Raw genomic sequence first — 22,180 nt, forward strand, 5'->3', positions numbered from 1 at the left:
GGGCAAGCGTCATTATTAGTTCAGAATATCTATGCTGTGTAGAGCGGAGGAGCTGTGTAGCTGCTGAAAGTGGAGACATGTAAGTGTTACTCTGTGTGAGATGTGTAAGAGGAAGGGCACCCTGTTGGACATGGGTTGGCAACCTGTCCATGCTTGGCCAGACCTAAAGAGAGATGAGGTCATTTGCATTCCATCTGTTAGCTTTAGTGCCCAGTGTATAGTGTTACCAACTCAAAAGAGTAACATGTGAACAATGTGTTCCTAAAGCTAATCAAGAGTAAAAATGTTAGCAACTTGAATAATGAAGCAAATAAGGAGAGAGTACCAGTAGATTTGGAAGTTTCAGATCATGAGAACAGAGCCTGTAGGCTCATTAATTAGAATCCTTTGACTGCAAGTAATAGAAGCCAATTAAATAGCCTAAACAAAAGGAAGTGGGGTGTTTAATAGAAAGAATATAGAGAACAATTTCAGGTATCTCCTAGTAACAAGGTTTGGAACATTTCTGGGCCATGTATGGGACTGGATTTCTAATGAGAGAGGCCCAGGCCTCAATCTCATCTTTTGTCTCCCTGCATGCCTCCTCACTTCCTCTTCATAGATCTGCTTTTTTTTTTCATTTCCTGGACCCTCATGGTGAGTTTCAGGAGAGCCCAAAGATACTGCTTCTCTTCCTCTCCCCAGGTGGTCCTACAGGACACAAAGAGAGACTAATTGGCTCAACTGGCTCAGCGGTCTATCTGCTGAGGTCAAGTTTGTAATGGACAAAGGGTATAGTCACTGAGTATAAAACTGTCTTCCAGAGAAGTGTCACTCCTGTTACCGTGAGTAGGATCAAGGAGGCAATTCTCAGAGAGGTGGGCAGAGAGGTGGGTATGATTTGAGATAAGCAGAAGCCTTGTAAGTGTCTAAACCCATCTCTACCCAATCCCTATCCTTTTTCCCTTGCCATCTGAGTAAGTCACACCAGCATTTTCTATTTGGTAACATTGGCAAAAAGGAACTACAAAACCTACATAGTGGTGGCTGGCCAGCCAGTCAAATAATTAATCAACTATTCATGCAAAAAACAGAAGTAACTATCCCAAATTCCAATACATATGCCAGTGGAGGGAAAAGAAAACACCGGGGCTCTGGCACACCATTTATTATGCAGGTGTGAGGTGTAGAATCAAACAAATTTAACAACCAGACCTTTTCTAGAGATTCCTGGCTACAAAATGCTTCTCAGTTGCCTCAAAATGAAAAGGGGGGGAAAAAAAAAAGAAAAAAAAAGAAAAAGACGAACAAAGAGGATAAAAACATTTTTTTAAAGGAAAACAGAGCATTATTTAGATGTGTAACATTTTCTGAATGAATTAAAATATATCAGGACAACAATAAAGTATTACTTGCTAACTGTCCTTAGTCTATAATAATAAAAGGTGTAATATGCTAATTAGACTGGACATCCTTCTTGATGACCTTCTGGACAAAGCCAGGGCTACGAGGGAAGCCCGGTCCCAAGTGCCAGAGGGAAGCTGGTGCTGGCAGCCCGATTTATGCATCGGGCCTCTAGTAAAGTAGTAAAAGAAAATCAGCTAATATTAATAAAGTTAACCCCAAAATGTCTGTTATTTGATTTTATTTTAAAAGGGTAAGAGAAACCTCCTATAGTTGAAGGCAACTTAATACCCTCTAGGCAGATTATTTTTAAGATAAATGAGGAGTCTACTGCTAACAAAATTAGGCCAAATCCCTAGTGATACTGCTAACCATATTGAAAAACAAGTTGCTTAAAAGAGATCAATAACAATAAGAAATACTTTCCTTTCCCTGACTTTCCAGTTATGAAAATATATACTGTTTGTTATTCTTGCTCCTAGCAAATGTTCTTAAGCACTGTGAGACTGGTATCATTTTCTACTTGACCAAACTTTGCACTGATTATGTTATTTGGTTTAGGTGGATATGGGATGGGGAGTAAAAAATGTATTAACAAAGGGAAAAATTTAAGACCTATATAATCAAAATCAAAAGAAATTATGACAAGAGGGCAGGAGTGGGGTGAGGGAGCAGAGGGAGCAGCCAGCTCTGTGACCTTAGCCATGGATTATGTCTTCTTGCAAGCATGTCAGGTGATTTTAGTAAGGTTTTCATAACCCAGTTGTTTGTTCAAAATATATGGAGGGGTTATTGCTTTAAACACTGTGGACAGTTGGCTAGTGAATATCTATTGCATGGTCCATGACCTCAGAGAACTTCAAGTGCAGTGGAGGACACCAGCGAGAAACCTGACGATGATTCTGTAACAGAATGAAGTTTTATGGCAAAGGAGGGGGAGCATGTGCTTTCAGGAGGCATATAGCAGGGGCCTCTGCTATTGACCTTTGGGTAGGAGAAGGCCTCAAAAGTCAATACTAAATCAAAGAAGAGCTATGACCAGGGTTCCGTTAGCTAAAAGCTACACCAAGTGGTGGGTTAAAGTGAAGGAAGATACAGAGAAAATGTTCTAGGCAGAGCTATCGGGGGAAGGGGGAGGGGGGGATGAGAAGGCAAGAGAGACTACAGTGTATTAGCAAAATGAAAAAAAAAAAAGGTTTCATAGGGCCGACAATAATTTTCTATAAAAAATATTTGTTTAGCTTCAAAGGTTTAAAGCCAAAAGTTATTCTGGGGACTGATCCTAGTGTAAAATTAGTTCTTCTCTGTTGGTTGGAATGATTTCAAGATATGACACCATTTTTTAAGACTGGGAAGAGAAGCATTGATGACCCATTCACTCAGCAAATGATTTTTTTTAATATATTTTATTGATTTTGTACAGAGAGGAAGGGAGAGAGATAGAGAGTTAGAAACATCAGTGAGAGAGAGTCATCGATCAGCTGCCTCTTGTACACCCCCCACTGGGGATATGCCCGCAACCAAGGTACATGCCCTTGACCGGAATCAAACCTGGGACCTTTCAGTCCCCAAGCCGACGCTCTATCCATTGAGCCAAACCGGTTTCGGCTCAGCAAATGATTTTAAAGCGCCTACTATGAGGCATTGGGGCAAGTGCAGGAAATACAGTGGTGAACAAATCAGATCTGGCCCCTGTTTTGTGGAAGTTGAAATCTAGCCAGGAGACAAGACATTGAATGTGTAACCACAAGTGTAGTGAGCTCTTTTAAGGATTAGATACATGGAGGCTGAAAACATTCCCCAAAAAAGTTTTATCTCAGCTAAGACTTCTGAAGGTGCAAAGAGGTTAGCTAAGAAAGGAAGGGAGACTGGGTAGATAAGTTAAGGAATAAAAGTGTAAGGCTATAAGTGGGGAAAAGCACTGATGGCTGAAGAAAATGAAATAATTCCAGGATGTCTGGAGGTGAGAAAAAAGGCAAGTGTGATGAGAAGTGACTGGACGGGTCAGCTGAGACCAGATCCCTCGAGACCTGATCACAGGCCTTAGGAGCTTGGATCTTGTCCTCTAAACAATGGGAAGCTGCTAAAGTGACAAAGTAGGGGTGTAGTGCAATCAGTGAGAAGTGTGTGTTAGAACTAGCACCCCAACCTCAGTGTGAGGAGAGCAAAATGAGAGGTGGGGCTCTGGGGTGGATGTGGGGAAGGGAAGGCTGCCGCAGTGTCCAGGTAGAAGACGATAGTGGCCTGACCTAAGGCTTTGCTAGTTGGGGTGAAGACAGTGAACAGAGATAAATGCTTAAAAGGTTAAAAAAAAAAAAAAAAAGTAAGGTTGCTTTACAAAACTCTATTCTAAGATCCATAAACAGTAAGCACAGATATGCTTTCACCTTGAGGTTGTTTGGCTCCAAACCTATGATATTTGAATTGTGACCAGATGCAATTAATGTGTTACACATCTAAAGCATGATTAACCTACAAGAAGGTGAGACTGGTCAGACACAAAAAGAGAAGAGCAGTCACTGCAGCAAACAATGGAAATGACCATGGACCTCTCGGGTGTGAAGTTGGGTGAAGGAAAATATGACCCAAGGGGTTTTTGAAAAGTTAAGTCCAAATGACAAGATGATCCCTAGAACTAAAAGGATGAAGCAAACTATCTTAGTGCCATGGCCTCAAACGTTTAAGTGTTGAAACTTGCCACCCTCCACTTCTTCTCTGATTCCCTGGGAACAGGCAACTATTCAATGTTGTCTTTCCCACCTATAGGTTTACTTATGTATAGTTTAGTACTATCCCAAATCCTGCTCATTATTTCCCATTGCAAAATGAAATTGGAATTCTGGTATATGACGACTTTATTACATGAACTTGTTTAATGGAAGTTTCACTCTGGATGATGTATCACTGTTATTGGGCAAACAAAGCAAGTTCTGCTGCTAGACCTGCCTGGGTGGTGATTGTTGGGAACAGTGACTGCCAGGCTGAGAACAAGATTCTGGGTAAGGGAATCCCTCATAATGTGCACAAAGTTAGATTTAGTTTTTCAGTAAGTCTAATAGTGTTGCCTTTTAATTAGAATATTTAGTTCACTTACATTTGATAAAAATGCTGACAAACTATTTTCTATTTGTCTCTCTGAAATAATTATATCCATTAAAAAATGTCCTGTTTCTCTCCTTTCTTGCCTTCTTTGGATTAATCTAGTAATTTAATATTCAATTTTCCAATCTATTAATTTGCTAGTTTTATATTCTTTTATTATTCTTTTTATGATTACCCTAGCGACTACAATAAGTATTCTCTAACTTTTCATAATCTCAAATAAATTACTATAGCAGTTTTATCACTTTCAAACAAGGCAAATATCTTAAAACACTTTAACTGCATCAACTTTTGTGCTTTTATGTAGTACATTTTAATTTTGCACATATTTTACATTACTATTATTGTTTTGCATAATGAACACTTATATATTCCCATATATTTTCCTTATGTTGTATTCCAATTATGGACTGAACTGGTTTGAGTGTGTATTGCAGTTTTACAAAGCTTGTTGTGCTTCCCCTGGTACATCCGGTCCAGGGGTATAGCTACCCAGGGATCCTGAATAAGAACCTGGGTCTCAACTCTTTACTTGTGTCTCTCATTCTTTAAAATGTCTTGAATGCCTATTTTGATTCTTCAGTGCTATGAGACTTCCAAAAACTTCACTGAGTTTTAGCAACTTTCTGCTTAGCTTTGTACCCTGTGCTTTGTGCAGTGTAAAAATTGCAAAATTTTCTAGAGGAAACCCATCAAATGTTGGTCTCACTCTTCTTGACCTTCCTTTCTCCAGGATCTTGGCTTCTCAATTCCTGGCTGCCTTGGAAAACTTGAACTCAAATTTCTGTGTCTATAGTCCTGTGAATGAATCAAGTTTTTCTTGCTTCTTTACCTCTTAGTTAAGAACCTCTGTTTGGATTCTCAGTCCATTTCTCTGTACCAAGAATGATCAGATATCCCAAGGGAAAATAGAGCTTAGAGATTATCAACTTATTCCTTCAAAGTTCTCTTCATTCTGATTTATTGGTCCCTTGGATTCTGGTCGCCATGACAGTTTCCTAATGTCTTTAAAGGGCTTTAAAAAATATTTTATCTGTTTTTTCTAGTTGTTCTCAGAGGAATAATTGCTCTACCCCAAGGTGCCATATCTTAGCCAGAATCAGAAGTCTTCTTATACCAGTTTTAATATCTCTATTTTCCCCTTCTCAATAGGCTGTGATATGACTAATATTTCTTTGGGGGCTATGATGACTATTCTATTGTGAAAGAAAGTGTATGGTTATTGCCTATTCAGTTATATTTCTGCTTTGATGAGTGGTGACATGAGCATATTAATGCCTCTTCTTACAGAGAAATGATAGCATAAAATAAACTTTAGTGGAAACATATATCTAATATTGATGTCAGTGCTTTAGGCAACAATATCAGAAGTCTCACAAAATTTTAGACTTAAGCTATGTAAGTCCTTTTTGTTATCATTACAACATCAATTTTAAGTTTCTATACCAAAGTAATCATTTCTTTCTTTCTTTATTTTTTTTTCCAAAACATTTACAGGTGAAGATTTTAGCTTTGGGCAAGTGTTTTCATTTCCCCCCCTCCTTCTGTCTGAATAAGTCAGAGTAAAATAATAAAAAGACTCACTTTAGCTGTTGGGTACCTAAAGTCTATCTGGAAACATAGTAGGATAGTTTTCCTTTTATGAAACTTGTCTTTTCTTTAATTTTGAACTTTTATTTTCTCATTAGTGAACATGCCTACATGTGAGAATAAACATTTTTAAAATATATATACAATAAAATATCTTATTTATGGCATAATGACTAAATTTTTTCTACCATAAAATTCTGAGATAAGAAAAACTTCAGTACCGGTTTAGATAAAATATATCAGTATGGATTTCCAGATTCTATAACTTCTATTTCATATTTATCTTTAGTAGTTTCTCATATTTAATACATATTTTTAGAATGTTTACCTTACCTCTTTTTTGAGAAAAAGAAAATATATTCATAGCTCCTATTAATACCTTAGTTTATTGGGGTAAAACTAAAAAGAAGAGAGGGAATTTTACTTCTGAATTATGTGCTATAATAAATTTATTTTTGTAATAGCAGTCACTATTTTTCATATAAAAAGCGATAACTTTTCACTATAGGCAAATTTTTAAATATAGAAAAGCACAAAACAGCTAATAAAAATTATCCACAATTCTAAGTATCACAGAAAACACCATTAACATATTTTGTATATCTTAGTTTTTACACATACACACATACACATGCACACAAGTAAATACATTACTTTTACTAATTTTTTAAATTTAAATTTTGCTGAGATTTTATGACAATCAATTTTTTAATGTTACAATTAATTTAGAAATTAATCTATAATAATAAAAATGTAATATACAAATCAACCAAACAGCCAAGCAGCAGACAACTATCTGGTCGACCTTCAGGATGAAGCCAGGGCTGCGAGTGTGGAGGAGGCAGCTGGGGCTGTGAGGGCCTACTCTTGCACAAATTTCGTGCATCAGGCCTCTACTAACAATATAATAGGTGCTTTTGATATTCCTGCAAATTACTGCAGTGATGAAGAAGCTCAGAACTACTTGAATCGTATTTTCATATTAAGAATGTCTCTCCATTTTGTTCTGATTTATTAAATCATTTGTTGACCATTTATTATAAATAAGTGACCATATGTCCTGGTAAACTCAGGAAAATCTCAGTTTATGCCTTTTATCATGACATAATTTTTAAGAGCACTCTTTTATTTTTAAAAGTAAACAATTTTCATGAAAAATTATATAGTTTTCTTTTATTTCTAAAAATTGAGTCAGGTAAAAGTGAGATAAAGTGACACACAATAGTCAAGCTGACATGGATCCTGCCTCAGAAACTTGTGGCCTACCTACTATTGGAGATAAGAATTCACATCAAATCTATATTTATAAAAAGCCAACAACTGGAATGATGCAACAACTAGAGTGACCAGTCATTATGTCGCCCACTGCAGCCAGTGAACCAGTCCAATGTGTGTGGGGAGGGCAGCTAAACAATCTCCCGCAACCCCTTCCCCTGGCCGGCCCTGCCCCTGATCAGACTCTCCCACCCCAATCTAGGGGGGGGGTGTGTGTGGAGCAACCCTCTGCCCCTGTGGCCCTTCCCCTGCCTGGTCCCACCCATGATTGGCCCCAACCACCCCAACTGGCTCACAGCCCTTCCCCCAGCTGGCCCCACCCCTGATTGTCCCCCCAACTCCAATAGGGAGCAGGGCTGGCCAGCCATCCTCCTGCAGCCCCTCCCCCTGCCCAGCCCCACACTAGATTGGCCCTCCCACCCTGATCATGGGTAGGGTCGGCCAGCCAGCCAACTGCCTGCAACCCCTCCCCATGGCCAGATCTGCCCTTAATCAACACCCCCCCCCCCTTCATTTTGATCAGGAGCAAGGCTGGCTGGCCAACCACCCATGGCCCACTCAGGGGTGAGGTCAACTACCCATTGCCCACAGCCCTTCCCCATGGCCGGCCCCACCCCCAATCATCCCCCACCACTCCAATTGGCCTGCGGCCCCTCCTCTCAGCCCTCTCCACCCCAAATCAGTCCCCGCACACAAATCAGGAGTGGAGCCAGCTGGCCCACCACCCACAGCCCCTCCCCACGGCCATCCCCACCATCAGGGGCAGGGCTGGTCAGCCAATTACTTGCAGCCCCTTCCCCCAGCCAGCCCAGCTTTGATCAAGCCCTGATTGGGGAAGGCCAGCTGTCCAACCTCCCGCCATCTCCAACTCCTGACAGGCTCGGCCCTACCCTCCCTGATTTTTGCTGGCCAGCCAAACCCCACCTGTGCACAAATTTGTCCACTGAGCTTCTAGTATATATAAAATAAAGCTGAAAAGGATCACAGGAGGGATGCCAAGATATAATACATATTGAAATGTGCTCAAGAACTTAATAAACATCTTAGAATTCTGAAGGAAATATGCACTAAACTTAGAAAGTAAGAATTCTTTAGGTTCAGGAAATACCGTGAACAAAAAAGGGAGGTAGGGAAAGAAAACTATCATTTTACAACCATCAGTTTGGCAAAGATTAAGAAATTAAGAAATCTAGCAAGACTTTTGATTCTTGGTAGAAGAAAAATGCATGGTAGTAGAACAGCTCTTGCCAACAATAAATGGCAAAGCAATATAAAATACAAGAGCTATCTTTTTATAGTACCAGAAAGCTGCTGAAGTAGGGAGGATTAGGGAAACTAAAACCTCAGAGACAGGAGAACCGAGAAGTGAGCAGAACTGTAGCTGCTTTCCCTGGGACATCTGTCAATTCCCGGCACTGGCTAGAGGCTGAGTATCCAACCATGCTTGTGGCCCAAGCAGAGAATCAGTGGAAGGAGCAGGAAGACAGAGAGATCCTGTTTCCACTTGAAGCTGGAGTGATAAAATGAAAGGCATAAGAGGTTTTAACACATGTTCCAGTTTTTCATTCAAAATGTTGATGTCTGCAATTGGGTAAGTTACAGAGGTTAAAAGATAAGCCAAACACCTCTGACGTACAGAATCGATTTTCATGGAGTCCTTCAATGCTGAGGAGACAGATTCACCTGCAGAGAGAAATATTTATTACTCTTAGCAATCAGACAGGCTGGACCAACAAACTCAAAGGCACTCTAACAAGTGGTCAAGGTTCCTTCTCAAGGCATTTGTCTAATTCTAAAGTTGTATGTGGCAGGAGACCAAAAATCTAAACTGAAAATCCTTGAAAAGTAGGATGAAACTTCCTCAGTCTCTTATTGCTGAGAAGATAGAGATCCACCAGATGAAGAGTACTAGTACAGGTGCTCTGCTAAAAGTCCTGAAGGATATCATGCTAAGTGAAATAAGTCAGACAGAAAATGTTAAGAATCGTATGATTTCACTCATATGTGGGGCATAAAACTGAAAGCAACAAACAAGGGAAACAAGCAAACAAAAATTCATAGACATGGACAACAGTATGGTGGTTACCAGGGGATAGAGGTTAGTAAAGGTAAAGATGGTCAAATATTAGGTCTAGTAATACTTAATGTCGTTTTCTAATACTTTTTAAAATCGAATTTATTTAAACAATACAACAAAATTTAATCAACAATATAGTTGCCGTTGTTTTCTACTACTTGTGCCCAACGCTCAGGAAGCATTTTAATCTCTCTGTTGTAAAATTCTTGTGATTTTGATGCAAAAAATTCGGTCAATGCATTTTTGAGGCATTCTTCATTATTAAATTTTTTTCCAAGAAGAAAGTTTTGCAAAGAACGAAACAAATGGTAATCGGAAGGGGCAATATCAGGAGAATATGCAGGTTGAGGGAGAACTTCCCATTCCAACTGGCACAGTTTTTCAGCAGTGATTCTTGCAGTATGTGGTCGTGCGTTATCGTGGTGAAGAATTATGCCCTTCCGATTAATCAGCGCGGGTTCTTTTTCTCTTAAAGCTTGGGCTAACCTTTCCAATTGGGCACTATACACTGCACTTGTCATGGTTTGGTTAGATGGTAAAAGTTCATAATGAAGAATTCCTTTAAAATCCACCAAACACACAACATCACTTTTTTCGCATGCAAGTCAGGTTTTGGCGTGGGCTGTGGAGCCTCATTTTTGTCCAACCATTGAGGCCGCCTTTTCAAATTAACATACAGCACCCATTCTTCATCTCCGGTAACAATTTGCTCTAAAAACGGCAAACGGTTTTGACGAGAGAGGAGCGAACTGCAAATTGTGACTCTTTGATTACGGTTGTTGTCGGTCAACTCATGAGGAACCCATTTTCCAAACTTTTGGACTTTGCCAAGTGCACGCAATTGATTGGAAATTGTTTTTTGTGAACAATTTAAAGTTGTCGCAAGCTCTTGTTGGGTAATTTGAGGATTTTGCACCAAAAGAGCTTGAAGAGCTTCTTGATCAAAATTGGACACATGGCCTCGACCACTCTTGTCATCTAAGGAAAAATTTCCCTCGCGAAATTTCTCAAACCAACGCTGGCATTTTCTGGCGCTAACTGCTTCTTGACCAAGAGCACTACAGATGTTTTTTGCAGCCTCACTTGCTTTTCTTCCTAATTGGAACTCGTAAAGCATGCAGTGCCGAATATGCTCTTCATCCGCCATCTTCTTAGCCCTAGTTTTGCAACAAAAACCAAACCAAACACAAACTTTTTCAAGCAAAACTTGTTAATTGCACTTCACACGTTCTGTAGATACCACGTGTTTGAAGGTTATGTCAATACAAGTCAACGCCAAGCAAGATTTTAAACGAATGTTTAAAAACGACATTAATTATTACTAGACCCGATATATGGTGATGGAAGATGATTTGACTTTGGGCAAGTCCTGAAGGGATATGCCCTATTGTGAACTGACTCCTATCCAAATTGCAAACTAACTTTGACTCAATTCTGTTCCTAATTGGGATAAGTTGATATGTCTCCCTCTACTTATCAGGGAAAGTGGTGAAGTAACTCTGGTTGAGATTATACTATCTAGAGCCTTTGCATAATCCTATCCTATGTAATAAAAGCCAAATATGCTAAGTGTCCAATTGTCCAGTTGGCTGTTCAGCCAATCAAAGCATAATATGCTAAGGCCGCTCAAGTGCTTGCTATGAAATACACTGACCACCAGGGGGCAGATCCTTCGACCAGTAGGTTAGCTTGCTGCTGGGGTCTGGCTGATCAGGACTAAGCGAGAGGGGTTGAATACACCCTGGAGCCCTCCCACTGCCCCTCCCATGCTGGCCAACCTCCATGTCCCTTCCCAGCTCCAATAGTGCATCGGTGGGGTCCCTCAGCCTGGCTTGTGCCCTCTTGCAATCCAGGAACCCTCGGGGTTGTCAGAGAGCTGGTTTTGGCCCTACAGCAGAATGACTGGTTGCTATGATGGTACTGATCACCAGGGGGCAGATGCTCAATGCAGGAGCTGCTCCCTGGTGGTCAGTGCACTCCCATAGGGGGAGCACCTCTCAGCCAGAAGCTGGGCTTATGGCTGGTGAGTGCAATGGCAGTGGCAGGAGCCTCTCCAGCCTCTGTGGCAGTGCTAAGGATATCCAACTGACAGCTTAGGCCTGCTCCACAGGGAGCAGGCCTAAGCAGTCAGTCAGAAATCCCCCAAGGGCTCCTGATCACTCCCCTCTGAGTGCACAAATTTCATACACCAGGCCTCTAGTTTTAAATATACATCTATGCAATAATGTCTTATATGATATAAACTATGTTTAGGCATGCAAGAGTTAGTACCATATAATCAAAAAACCAACAGAAACAATTGACATAGAAGCAGAACAAGTGACATACTGATCAATGCTGAAGAAGAATATTAGAAAACAAAATCATTATTCTGAACATGGGTCAATAAAGGAGGAAAAGTATCCATTTGGCTTGCATTTTCTTTTGAATTCTACCTCATAGGATTCAAATAGCCAATAAGAGAATGATCTTCAGTAAATAGAAAGTTCTTCTAGTTATAGAAGGGATAATAGTATTATAATGTCACCATTTTATACTTTTGTAATAAAGTAATTGATCCACATAGTGATTATCAATGACTGCTAAAACCATCAGATGGAAGACTGAGGGAGAGTTTTATAATATATGTGTCAGGCTGACAACACCTGAACCCACTGAACAATTTTAATGGGATTAGTAGACAATCTAATTTATGTGCTTCCCAGTCTTATATAATAGGAAATAAAAACCACCTCATATAAATTATTCTCCCCATATAATCAATCTTGAATCTGACCAAGCCTTCATATCTAATTTTCAATTTAAAGGAAATAATATGGGACAGAAATACATGTTAAATGACACCACAGGAACTTAAACAGTAAAAATCCATAAACTGAGAAATAATCAATGTTTCTTCAGGAAATAAGTATCAAGCAAAAAGGAGAAGAAAATATCTATAGATTTAAAAAGACTCAAGAGACTCATCCAAAACAATGTGCAGATCTTATTTGAATGCCAATTTTAAAATAAAAAATAAAATAAAAATATATGAGACAATCAGGGAAATTTCAATACTGGATATTTGATTATATTAAGGAATTACTATTAATGTGTCTAGGTGTGATAGTATTATTAGTTTTTATTTTATTATAAAATATATACCTATATTCTTGACATATGCTGAATTATTTATGGATAAAAGGCCATAATGTTTTAGATTTTTTCTTAAATAAGTAAGTGGGAATATAAATGAATGAGATTCACATATGCATTGGTTAGTATTGAAGCTGAATAATAAGGATATGGGTGTTCAGTTTAACATTTTCTCTATGTTTATATATTTTTTTAAAATTTCCATAATGAAAAGTCAAATTTAAAGATGCCTAAAAAAACAGACTTTGAAAGAATAATATGAATTCTCACCAATTAGTGTAAGTTGTGGAAGGACTTTGCAAAGCAATTTGTCAATATTTAAGAAAAATAAATGTGCATGTACAACAATCTACAAATTTTAAATCTGAGTCCATACCATAGAAAAAGTCTCCCATAGGTGTGCAAGAAGACTTAACCAAGAATGTGTACTGCAGCATTGCCTAAAATAGAAAAAATGTAGGAAACAACCTAAGTGACCATCAATAGGAGAATTATTTTATTATAGTGTGATAATTATTCAGTTTAGCTTTACTTAAAAAAAATACTGAATGGAAATATAGTGTGATGCTATATAAAAGTCCAATAATATGCTGAACACTACCATATATTATTTATTCACACATACTTTTATGAATGTTGTAAAAACATTAAATATGCCAGTAAATAATACATAGTAAAGTATATCTTAAAAATGAGAAAATAAGTTTTAATGATAATGCACAGAGGACTTGAAATATATTATTAATGTTTTAAAAAGAAAAGGGACTTTAAGAAGGTCAAATGTTAATGTTAATTAATCTTACTAAATCATTCTCCATAGTCTCTGATTAGCTTGGAAACCTTTATAAGTAAGAATTTTAAAAATAGAGCAATATTTTACCCCTAAATGGAGAATCTGCACTATGTGTGTTTGCAAAAAGTCTTACCGGACTATGTATCTGTTAAAAGAGTGGAAGACATTAGCATTTAGAGAGGACCTACGCACAGTCAGAGCTCCATTCTCCACTCTGATGAACGAATGGTGAGAAATAAATATTTAAATTCAGATAATAGGAAAAATAGATTTGACTTTTAAAAACAGAGTTACAGATTATTCTATAATATTTATCTGTAAAAAAAAAAAAAGTAACAGCAGTTTGCTAAAATAGTCTTGAGTGGTTGCTGTCATTCTTTAAGATTACTTTGGACAACTGCCACATTATTATTTCCATGGTGAGCTGACCATCTGGAATTGTATAGACCATTTTTTTTCTGTGCTAAATGCAGATTCACCTCCAAACCTAACACAGCTAGCCTGACTCTGTGTACCTGGCCTTTACCTGCTCCTAACACAGCCATTCAATGTCACTAACGATGCCTACAAAAATAAATAAATAAAAAATAAATAAATCCAGAGAACAAACAGAATTCAGCTTATTTTCTGCTAGATGTTAAATAAGGAAAGTAGCTAAAATCCACAGGGGGGATGAGGATAATTATGTGATACCATAATCAATAAAGAAATTTTTTAAAAAAGAAAAAAAGAAAACCCTAATAAAATAAAATAAAATAAAATCCACGAGTCAAGTGTAGTGTAGTTTGAGGTACTCTGAATGAGTCTCATCTACATACACACTGAGATTTAAAACCTCTGGGTCTTTTGTCTCTGCTCTCCTTTCTCCATCCTTCAGAGGAAAGGTATCAGTGGTAGTGGCTTAAGCTGAGACAGCACTTTGCTATTAGGAAGTTTTTACATGTACTATTTCAACAATCTTTCTTCATGGAAGATAAAACTGGGTCTGAAAGGGGAAAATACACAGTTGGAATTTTTCTGGTCTCCTGAGTCCTATCCAGTGATATTACTGCTGTGCTATAATGAATTAAGCTTGTTCATAACATCTCACATTCATGTAAAGGATAATTCCTAGCATAGAAACTGGTCTATGAGCAACCTGCTCTCAAGAAAAGAATGCGTTTAACATTTAAACAAAGTACACCCAGAGTATGGTGTGTGTGTGTGTGTGTGTGTGTGTGTGTGTGTGTGTGTGTTTGTATACAGTGTTTCCCCGAAAATAAGACATCCTCCGAAAATAAGACCTACTTACAGGTTTCCTTCTAAGTGAAATATAAGGCATCCCCCTGAAAATAAGCCCCACCCCTCCAGGCTCTGTCTCAGAATGCTATTGCTAAACATGAGAAATTTGGTCCACTGATTCTGAAAGAAATTGAATCACAAGAAATTCACCAGGAAATTCAGGAATTGGATTGTTATGATGATGTTCCAGAAGATGATGACATGATTGTCATTGAATAAATGAGTAAATTCTTGATACTATAGGATTCACAGTCTGTCTGGTTTGTGTTGACAACTACCATACTACCGTACCATATACAGGTAATAAATTTCCTTTATTTTTATTTAACAATAATGTGTACCGTATTCTTCTTCATGGAAAAATAAGACATCCCCTGAAAATAAGACCTGGCACATCTTTGGGAGCAAAAATTAATATAAGACACTGTCTTATTTTCGGGGAAACAGGATATATATACATACATACATATATATGTATGTGTATATATATATGTATATAAAATATATCTAATATAGACAATGGGAAAGCACAATCCATGAGTTTAAAACAAGCAGTGGCTCTTTATTTAAAAAGGAACAAGAAAGAAAGAAAAAGGCAAACTTTGTACTTTCCAAAGAATTGAAGAGGAATCTTTCTAAGTGAAATTCTGGGGTCTCTTTAAATCCATAATATCTGCCAAAAGATTCAAGCACAGATTTGGGACTTATAATTGACAAGCCCCCATATGCTCCATTTTCCCTCCAAGCTTTCGCTCTGGCTCTGGAATCTGTGGTTGGTTAAATATGTGGTTTTACAGTTGCTAAAAATACTCTGAAGTCAAACTCCTTCTCCCAGTTTCTATGCAGTTGGCCACCCTGGCATCAGGTTGTGCAAGGTTTAGCCTATACCCTTTAGTCAGCCACTCCTTTCATAAAAGCAGTGTCTGCATGTACAGTGATTTACACTTCAACACCAAGTGAAGGGTGAGGACCAAAGAAATGACACCATGAAGGAGATGCTGTAGTTTTTCAACCGTTTCAATCCACAGTTAGTGAAGGTAGCTTTGGGGTTGCTGAGAGTTGCTCTGTGAAGTTTGGCTGTCAGGACAGCTGAAACTCCCTGAGGACCCACAACACTGTTCACTCGCTGCAGGAGTGACTCTAGGTCAGCCACAGAGGCCACAGAGCTCCCTGCCCCGGTGCCTGGAGACACAGTAGTGTCTGCCCACACTCGGCCTGCCTGAAAGGTTTCTGCGTTGTTTTCATCATCATATATCCCAGCACACAGGACCGGCTACATCATTTGCGCAGACCAGCGCAAAATGAAAACAGGGAGGCCCAGTTCAAAATGCAGAGGGAAAGGCGTTAAAAGGACTAAAATATGAAGCTCTTTCCTTTCTTCTGTCGTCTCCCTCGCTACCTGCCAGGGCATTTTTTATTTGTCATGTAAAGTCATGCTTCCTTGTGTGTGTGTGTGGGGGGGGGGGGGGGAGGCGGGGGTTGACAGGGTAAGTGCAGGCCCTTCTGAGAGCTGCAGTCTCCACTATGAGAGTCTGCACATGCACAGTTCTCAGGTTGCCACATTCCCATCCAACCAATCACTGAGCAGATGCCACTGAGGACTTGAACCAGGGAGCTTGCCTTCCCATGAGCTTCTTGCTTCAGCCAATAGTGGACAGGTGACTCCCAAGGGTATTCAGCAACAGTTCAGGGACCTGTAAGGCACTGGCATTGAGAATGGGCAAGAAGCACAGTGGCCCTGCCAGTCAAGGAAAGAGAGGGCCCTGGCCATTGGCTGCCCCCAGGTGCTACAGGATACGTGCACAGGACCAGGATCTTCTCTGCTGGTGCCCAGAGAACCCTCGCAGCATGAAGGGTAGCCGTGTTCCCAAGGGAGACTAGGCTGACTCAAGTCCCAGGGGGCAGGAGAGCAAGAAACTGAAGGTCTGTTTAGGGACTTTGGGGAGGCATGACTGTGCTTGAGCTGGGGCTCCAAGTCCAAAGTGCATGCTCCATTTTTTCTCTCCAATATCACAAAACACAAGTCATGAGATAAAATTATTATGAATTTCAAAAAGATGACTATGGAGCTTTAAACCCCAAGCACAGGGCTCTTCTAATGAGGGACCTGGTGTCTGCATTAGTTACAGGGCCATGAAGCCAGCCCTGCCAGGGTCTTGGCTCCCCAGACTATTGGACCAGACATCTTGTAAACATCATCTATACGTACAATTGGAGGATTCAAGGGGATGCAGGCAGTTTAGCAAGGCAAAGCCAAAGGTCTTGATATATTTTCTCCCTCTACATGAAAAATTGAATTGGAATATTATTTTGCAGGTTAATTGATCTTTCTTACTGGTAATTTCCTTCGCATAGTCACACATCACACTTTTATTACTTTATGGCCTCTACTTGCTATTGTTCTCATTGTTTTTTATGACCATTGTAATTTCAGGTGGGCATATTAAAGAGCAGAAGTATCGTATTTTTCGGACCATAAGACGCTCCGGACCATAAGACGCACCAGTTTTTAGAGAAGGGAAATGAAGAAAAAAAGATTCTGAAACAAATAGTGTCCTAAAATATTTTATGTGCATTAAAACCCAACATCACAGTCATAAACACATATAATCAACCCTGTAAAGTAAACAGCAGCATTTAGAACCATTTTAGAGCCGGGCAAGCACACAGAGACCACACAGAGCCGGGCAAGTAAAAAAACTTTTTTTTAAAAAGTATAATATATGTGTAGGCTATATTTGGACCATAAGACGCAGGGACTTTCCCCCCCCCCCCCCCACTTCTGGGGGGAAAAAAGTGCATCTTATGGTCCGAAAAACACGGTATATTATTTTCACAAGTTCAAAAGCAATCATTATCTCTTTGTCTACTTACATTAAATAAATTGATTACTGAAGGAGTAATAAGGTTACACCAAGGTATCTCATCCCTAGATGGGGGTTTCAAATTGTTCTGGGTGGATCACACATTTTCAAATGGTTTATTGAATTGTCCACATTGGAAATACACACATTGATAAATTCTGTTATTTTCTTTCTTAACATCAACTGTGCTATGGAAAATATTTTCCCCTGCCCTCTACATTCAGATCAGTTTCCTTTTTTTAAGGTATTAAAAAGCTATTCTTTTGTATTCTTGTTTCAAATTTCAAACTGACACCTCTCCTTCCCAGCTTGTCAGGCCATAGCCTGAAAAACCTGGAATGGGAAGGGGCATGGTAAATTCCTCTTCGCTCTTCTGAGCTCCCCCTCCTCTCTGTCTTTGATGAGAAAAGAGGACAGATGACCAAGGTCTTTGGATAACCTGGAGCCATTGTGATCCTCTTCTGATTAACACTGGATCATTGTCAACAAGATCCTAGGGTAGGTGATCCAATGCTGATTCATAGAGAACATTTGTGGCTTTTTAGAGCCCTAGAGAGGACGTCATCACTGCAGAGTTCCCTACTATGGGAGATTCTCCCCAGTTCAACCAATATTATCCGTATCACCACAGTACCTGCTGATGGTTCCCCTGGAACATATTGTTCCTGAAGTTCTTCTCTGTAACTGGCAGCCCCTTTACGTGGCTTGACAAGAAGATGGATTGATCTCACCACCTTCTGAAGTGCTACATAGTTCATGGGAAACCTACTTATTCCCCAACAAATAATGGAAAGATGGACTATGCATGACTGCCCCTTTATCCTTGTCCTGTCCAGTCAGTGCTTCTCTCACCTGCCTGATCTACCTTATATGGCATACTAGGAGGCATCCAACCAAGAAATGAGGGGGCACCCTGCCCTGTGACAGGTGCCTTCAACCTCTTGCCACTCCCCTCTTCTCTACCATTAGACCAGGAGATACATGTGGCATTATATAAAGTGACAGCAATGCTTTCATAATAACACTAGAGGTCAAGTGCACGAAATTGTGTGAGACCCAGACCCGGTGCATTGCAGAACCCATCAATGCACCTCTTGGTGACCGGTCTTTGGTTGTTACAGTGTTATGATCACTGGGTTTTTATTATATAGATAATATGGAGAGAAATTAGCAGCTATGGTATAATATATAAAACCATGAACCACCATTAGGAATAAAGGGAGGTGGCAAGAGGGGAAGGAAAGAGCTAACAGGCACTAACACAACAAAATAATGTCTGCCACTCGGAAAGACGTAGTCAAAGAATGCACGCCACTGATGTGGCTTTCAGAAACGAGCCTGGCAGTGAGAAACAGCCTTATTCAAGGAAGTTCCAGGACATGGAGGTGGACATGACATGGAGAAAAGCTCAGGGGCCAGGCCAGGCCCTGCCCCAGCCCCAGGCACCACCTGAGTGGTGTCATTGCCTTATTTGTACACATGCATAACCACTCACTCACTGGGTGTCTTTTTCTTTTCAATCTTCAGGAAGAGGCAGCCAGAATTCTCGCCCACCAGCCAGTGTCCGTCGGCACATGTGCAGCTTTGAAAACCCCCACACTGCAGTGAATGTGTAAGAGAAGCTGCATGGAAAATAGAGCGGTTTGCCCTTGCTTTCTCTCTCCTGGGTTTTTCCACTTTCTACAATAATATGGAAACAAGATGTGGTGCATGCCATCCAGAATGAGGAACCATTTACGTGCCATGGTTTGCACGACTGACTTAATTTGGTTGTCCATCTTTCTTAAAAGGACACTGTCAAGTTGTTAGTCTTTTCGCTTTTTTATGTTTCGATGCAAGATGCAACACTTTTTTTTCTGATTATGGAGATTTGCTTTTGTTTGTGACTCCCACTCACAAGCTCGAAAGTGAATTTTTCCCTTTCACAAAGTTGTCAGCTTCTCCTTGGCAAACAGAGCTTTTCCCTTTTATTTATTTTTCTGCCTTTTTGCTGTTGCACAAATGTTTGAAATTGATCCTGTCTGCATTAAAGCAAAGCTATACTTGAACTTCTGGAAAAGTTCCACAATGTCAGTTTCAGGGGTGGGCGCTCACAGGAGCCTCTGTTGGGGGTCTCTCATCTTGGGGAGCAAAAAACCAAAAGTTTTCTAAGCCCCACAAAAAGAAAGTTTTATAAAAATCAGGGCAGTTGTTTTCCCAGAATTCTGAGTGCTTTTATCAGATTTTCCCTATCTGATAAAAACGATGCATGTTTGGTCCAATTTTTGACCTGTAGATCTTGACAGTGTCTCTTTAAGTTAACAAAAGAACAAAGACCATGTTCAATTCACTGTGCATGGAGTCTGTGGTCATTTTCAGCTGTTCCTTTACAGCCCTCCAAACTCCTGGGAGAGTCAAAGGTACACATTCCTGCAGCAGGAGGGAACCCACTGATGAGGTGTCTGTGGTTTCAATTGCTCTTCGGATGAGAAGGGCCTAATTTGTCCAAATGTTTGCTACTGAACTTGGCCTTGGAGGCTGGTGAATGGGGCCCTAGCATCACTTCTCTTGACTCAGTGGAGTGCATTGGGAAGTCTGTGTTCTGCTAGACCCTTAAAACACCCAAATGGAAACCAAATTTTTTTACTTTTAGAGGGAAAAATACAGTAGCGATGTCAATATGTTTCAGGTGGTGGTTTGAAGGCTCCTGCATTTATAGATCAAAGCCACTCTAGTCTGCTTGGATGCATTTTTAAAAAATTCTCCCCAGTCAAAATCCATTGAGTGTTTCTTGTACCAGGCATTGAGTCTGACCAAGGACACACCAAGGAAGTCCTCATTATGACAGCTGCTGGCTGCCTGTCAAAAGGTATTGATGGGGAGAGTAAATGTATTTGTCTTGTCATGACAGCAGGGCCAGAGAGAGAGGAGAATCTCCTAACACTCCATGACATGAAGGTGAGTGCCTAAAAACAAAGGCTGAAAGTAGTAGCTACATCCTTGGGAGGTGAATGCAGCAATCAGCAAAGCTAACAGGTTGGCTAAGAACTTTCAAATCAGGATCTATTCAAGCTTGCTTTCTAGAAACTATACATGATAAAGAAGATATTGGTAGCTTCAAAGCTAAGACTGGCTAATTTTAGCCTTGGGTGTTCCTGAAAAGAAAAAAAGAAAAATACGCACTCTCTGTGACCTTCAGTTCTCATAGCTTTTGCAAATAAGAAAGGTAAAGGGACCAGTGATGGAAATAAAGGTGACTACTGGACCATTACAGTCTACCCAGATCTGTCCTGGGTCTGAGAAATAATCTCAGCCGAGCAATGTAACTGCTCTATATTTCAGGTAGAGCTGAAGAGCATCAAAGGATTTGCTATTTAAAATATGGGTTTGGTAGCATGGACCATAGAAGCAATGATAATGCTTGACCTGACATTTCTTCTTAGGGAGCATAATCTAGGTTCATCTCTGCTTCCTGGAGGAATCTAATTACACCTGGCATATGGTTGCTAAAACAATGCTTCTGTACCATATAATAGTTTAAATAAATTTTGGCATGAGAATTTCTTCAATCAGCCAGTAGTCATGTTTAATATGTGCTCAGGAAAAGTTTAGTAACCATCAGAATTCAGCTCTTCAGCTTGAAATTAAGTTGTCAATTTATTAAAACAGTAGATTCCATGTCCAAAGTTTATGGGGCCTTCCTTACTTTATTGACCTTGTTGAGGTAATTTCTGTATTAATTCATTGAAGAAAGCTCAGGCTTAATAGAGGCAAGCTGATTTCCTTGGTGCTGTTTTTTATCCAGTATAATATAATTTTAGGATAAAGAGTGTGATTGATCTAAAGATTCTTAAAGGAGGACTATTTATTTATTTATTAAATTTACTGGGGTGACATTGGTCAACATGAACACATAGGTTTCAGGTGTGTGTTTCTATGTTACAAGATCTGAATAGTGTTCTGTGTGCCCACCACTCAAAGTCAAATATTGTCGAGGGGACCATGTATTTAAACTTTGTAATATGGGAAATTCCAGCTAGCCAAATAGTTCTTTGGTTTGCTTATGATGAGGTGAGACTCAAGAAGAGAAGGATAAAATTCTCAACGCTGTTTAAGATTTAATATCAACAGATTCTCATGTAATCAAAGAGCGTTTGTCTTGAATAACACAGTCACAGATTCTCTACCTTACAACTAGTGGTGAGTCAAAAGGTGAGAGATTTTAATTACATTCAGATAGGCTCCCAGAGAATGATACTATGCAGGTTTTTCTGGAAAGTCTTCAAAAAGTGGAACTGGATTCCATGGGAGCTGTCTGTATAGAAGACTAGCTGGAGATTGCCTGGGAAAACAGGTGTCTGATTCAAGGGATTTCAAATAATTCCTGTGACTGAGATTCTACAAACATCACCACTCAAACTGCATTTTGGTACCAGTGCGCTGAAGCAGGTACCGGTGAGATCTTTGGGGTGTCCCCATGGAAACAGCACCACGCCTTCCTTGAAAGGCCTCCTGTCTCAGCCATAGCTGCAAGGCCTAGGCAGAATCACTCTCACGCCTATCTGTGGCTTTGGCTTGTTTTCTTAACTTGGACCCCATTCTCTCCAGGCGTGGCCTAATGGCATTTCCTCTTTCCACTTTCCTTTTCAGAAGAAAACAAATGCTAACCTCTCGGGTTCCCAGGAGTGCCTTCCCTCCCCC

The 22,180-nt window shown here is 39.8% G+C and overlaps 1 protein-coding gene across 3 annotated transcripts in view; it reads left to right on the plus strand.

The window, feature by feature from the left end:
• GRM1 (glutamate metabotropic receptor 1) overlaps positions 1–22,180 on the plus strand; it is a 276,789-nt gene that overhangs the window by 247,230 nt on the left and 7,379 nt on the right. Inside the window, exon 9 of one of the 3 annotated variants that reach the window (XM_045572851.1) lies at positions 19,028–19,112. The exons of the other annotated variants lie outside the window; for them this stretch is intronic. Within the exon in view, the coding sequence (XP_045428807.1) occupies positions 19,028–19,088 (61 nt within the window). The 3' untranslated portion in view covers positions 19,089–19,112. The remainder of the gene's footprint in view (positions 1–19,027; positions 19,113–22,180) is intronic. 3 annotated transcript variants of the gene reach the window in all.

The sequence above is a fragment of the Pipistrellus kuhlii genome, unplaced genomic scaffold (assembly GCF_014108245.1).
Source record: "Pipistrellus kuhlii isolate mPipKuh1 unplaced genomic scaffold, mPipKuh1.p scaffold_m20_p_5, whole genome shotgun sequence".
Taxonomy (NCBI): domain Eukaryota; kingdom Metazoa; phylum Chordata; class Mammalia; order Chiroptera; family Vespertilionidae; genus Pipistrellus; species Pipistrellus kuhlii.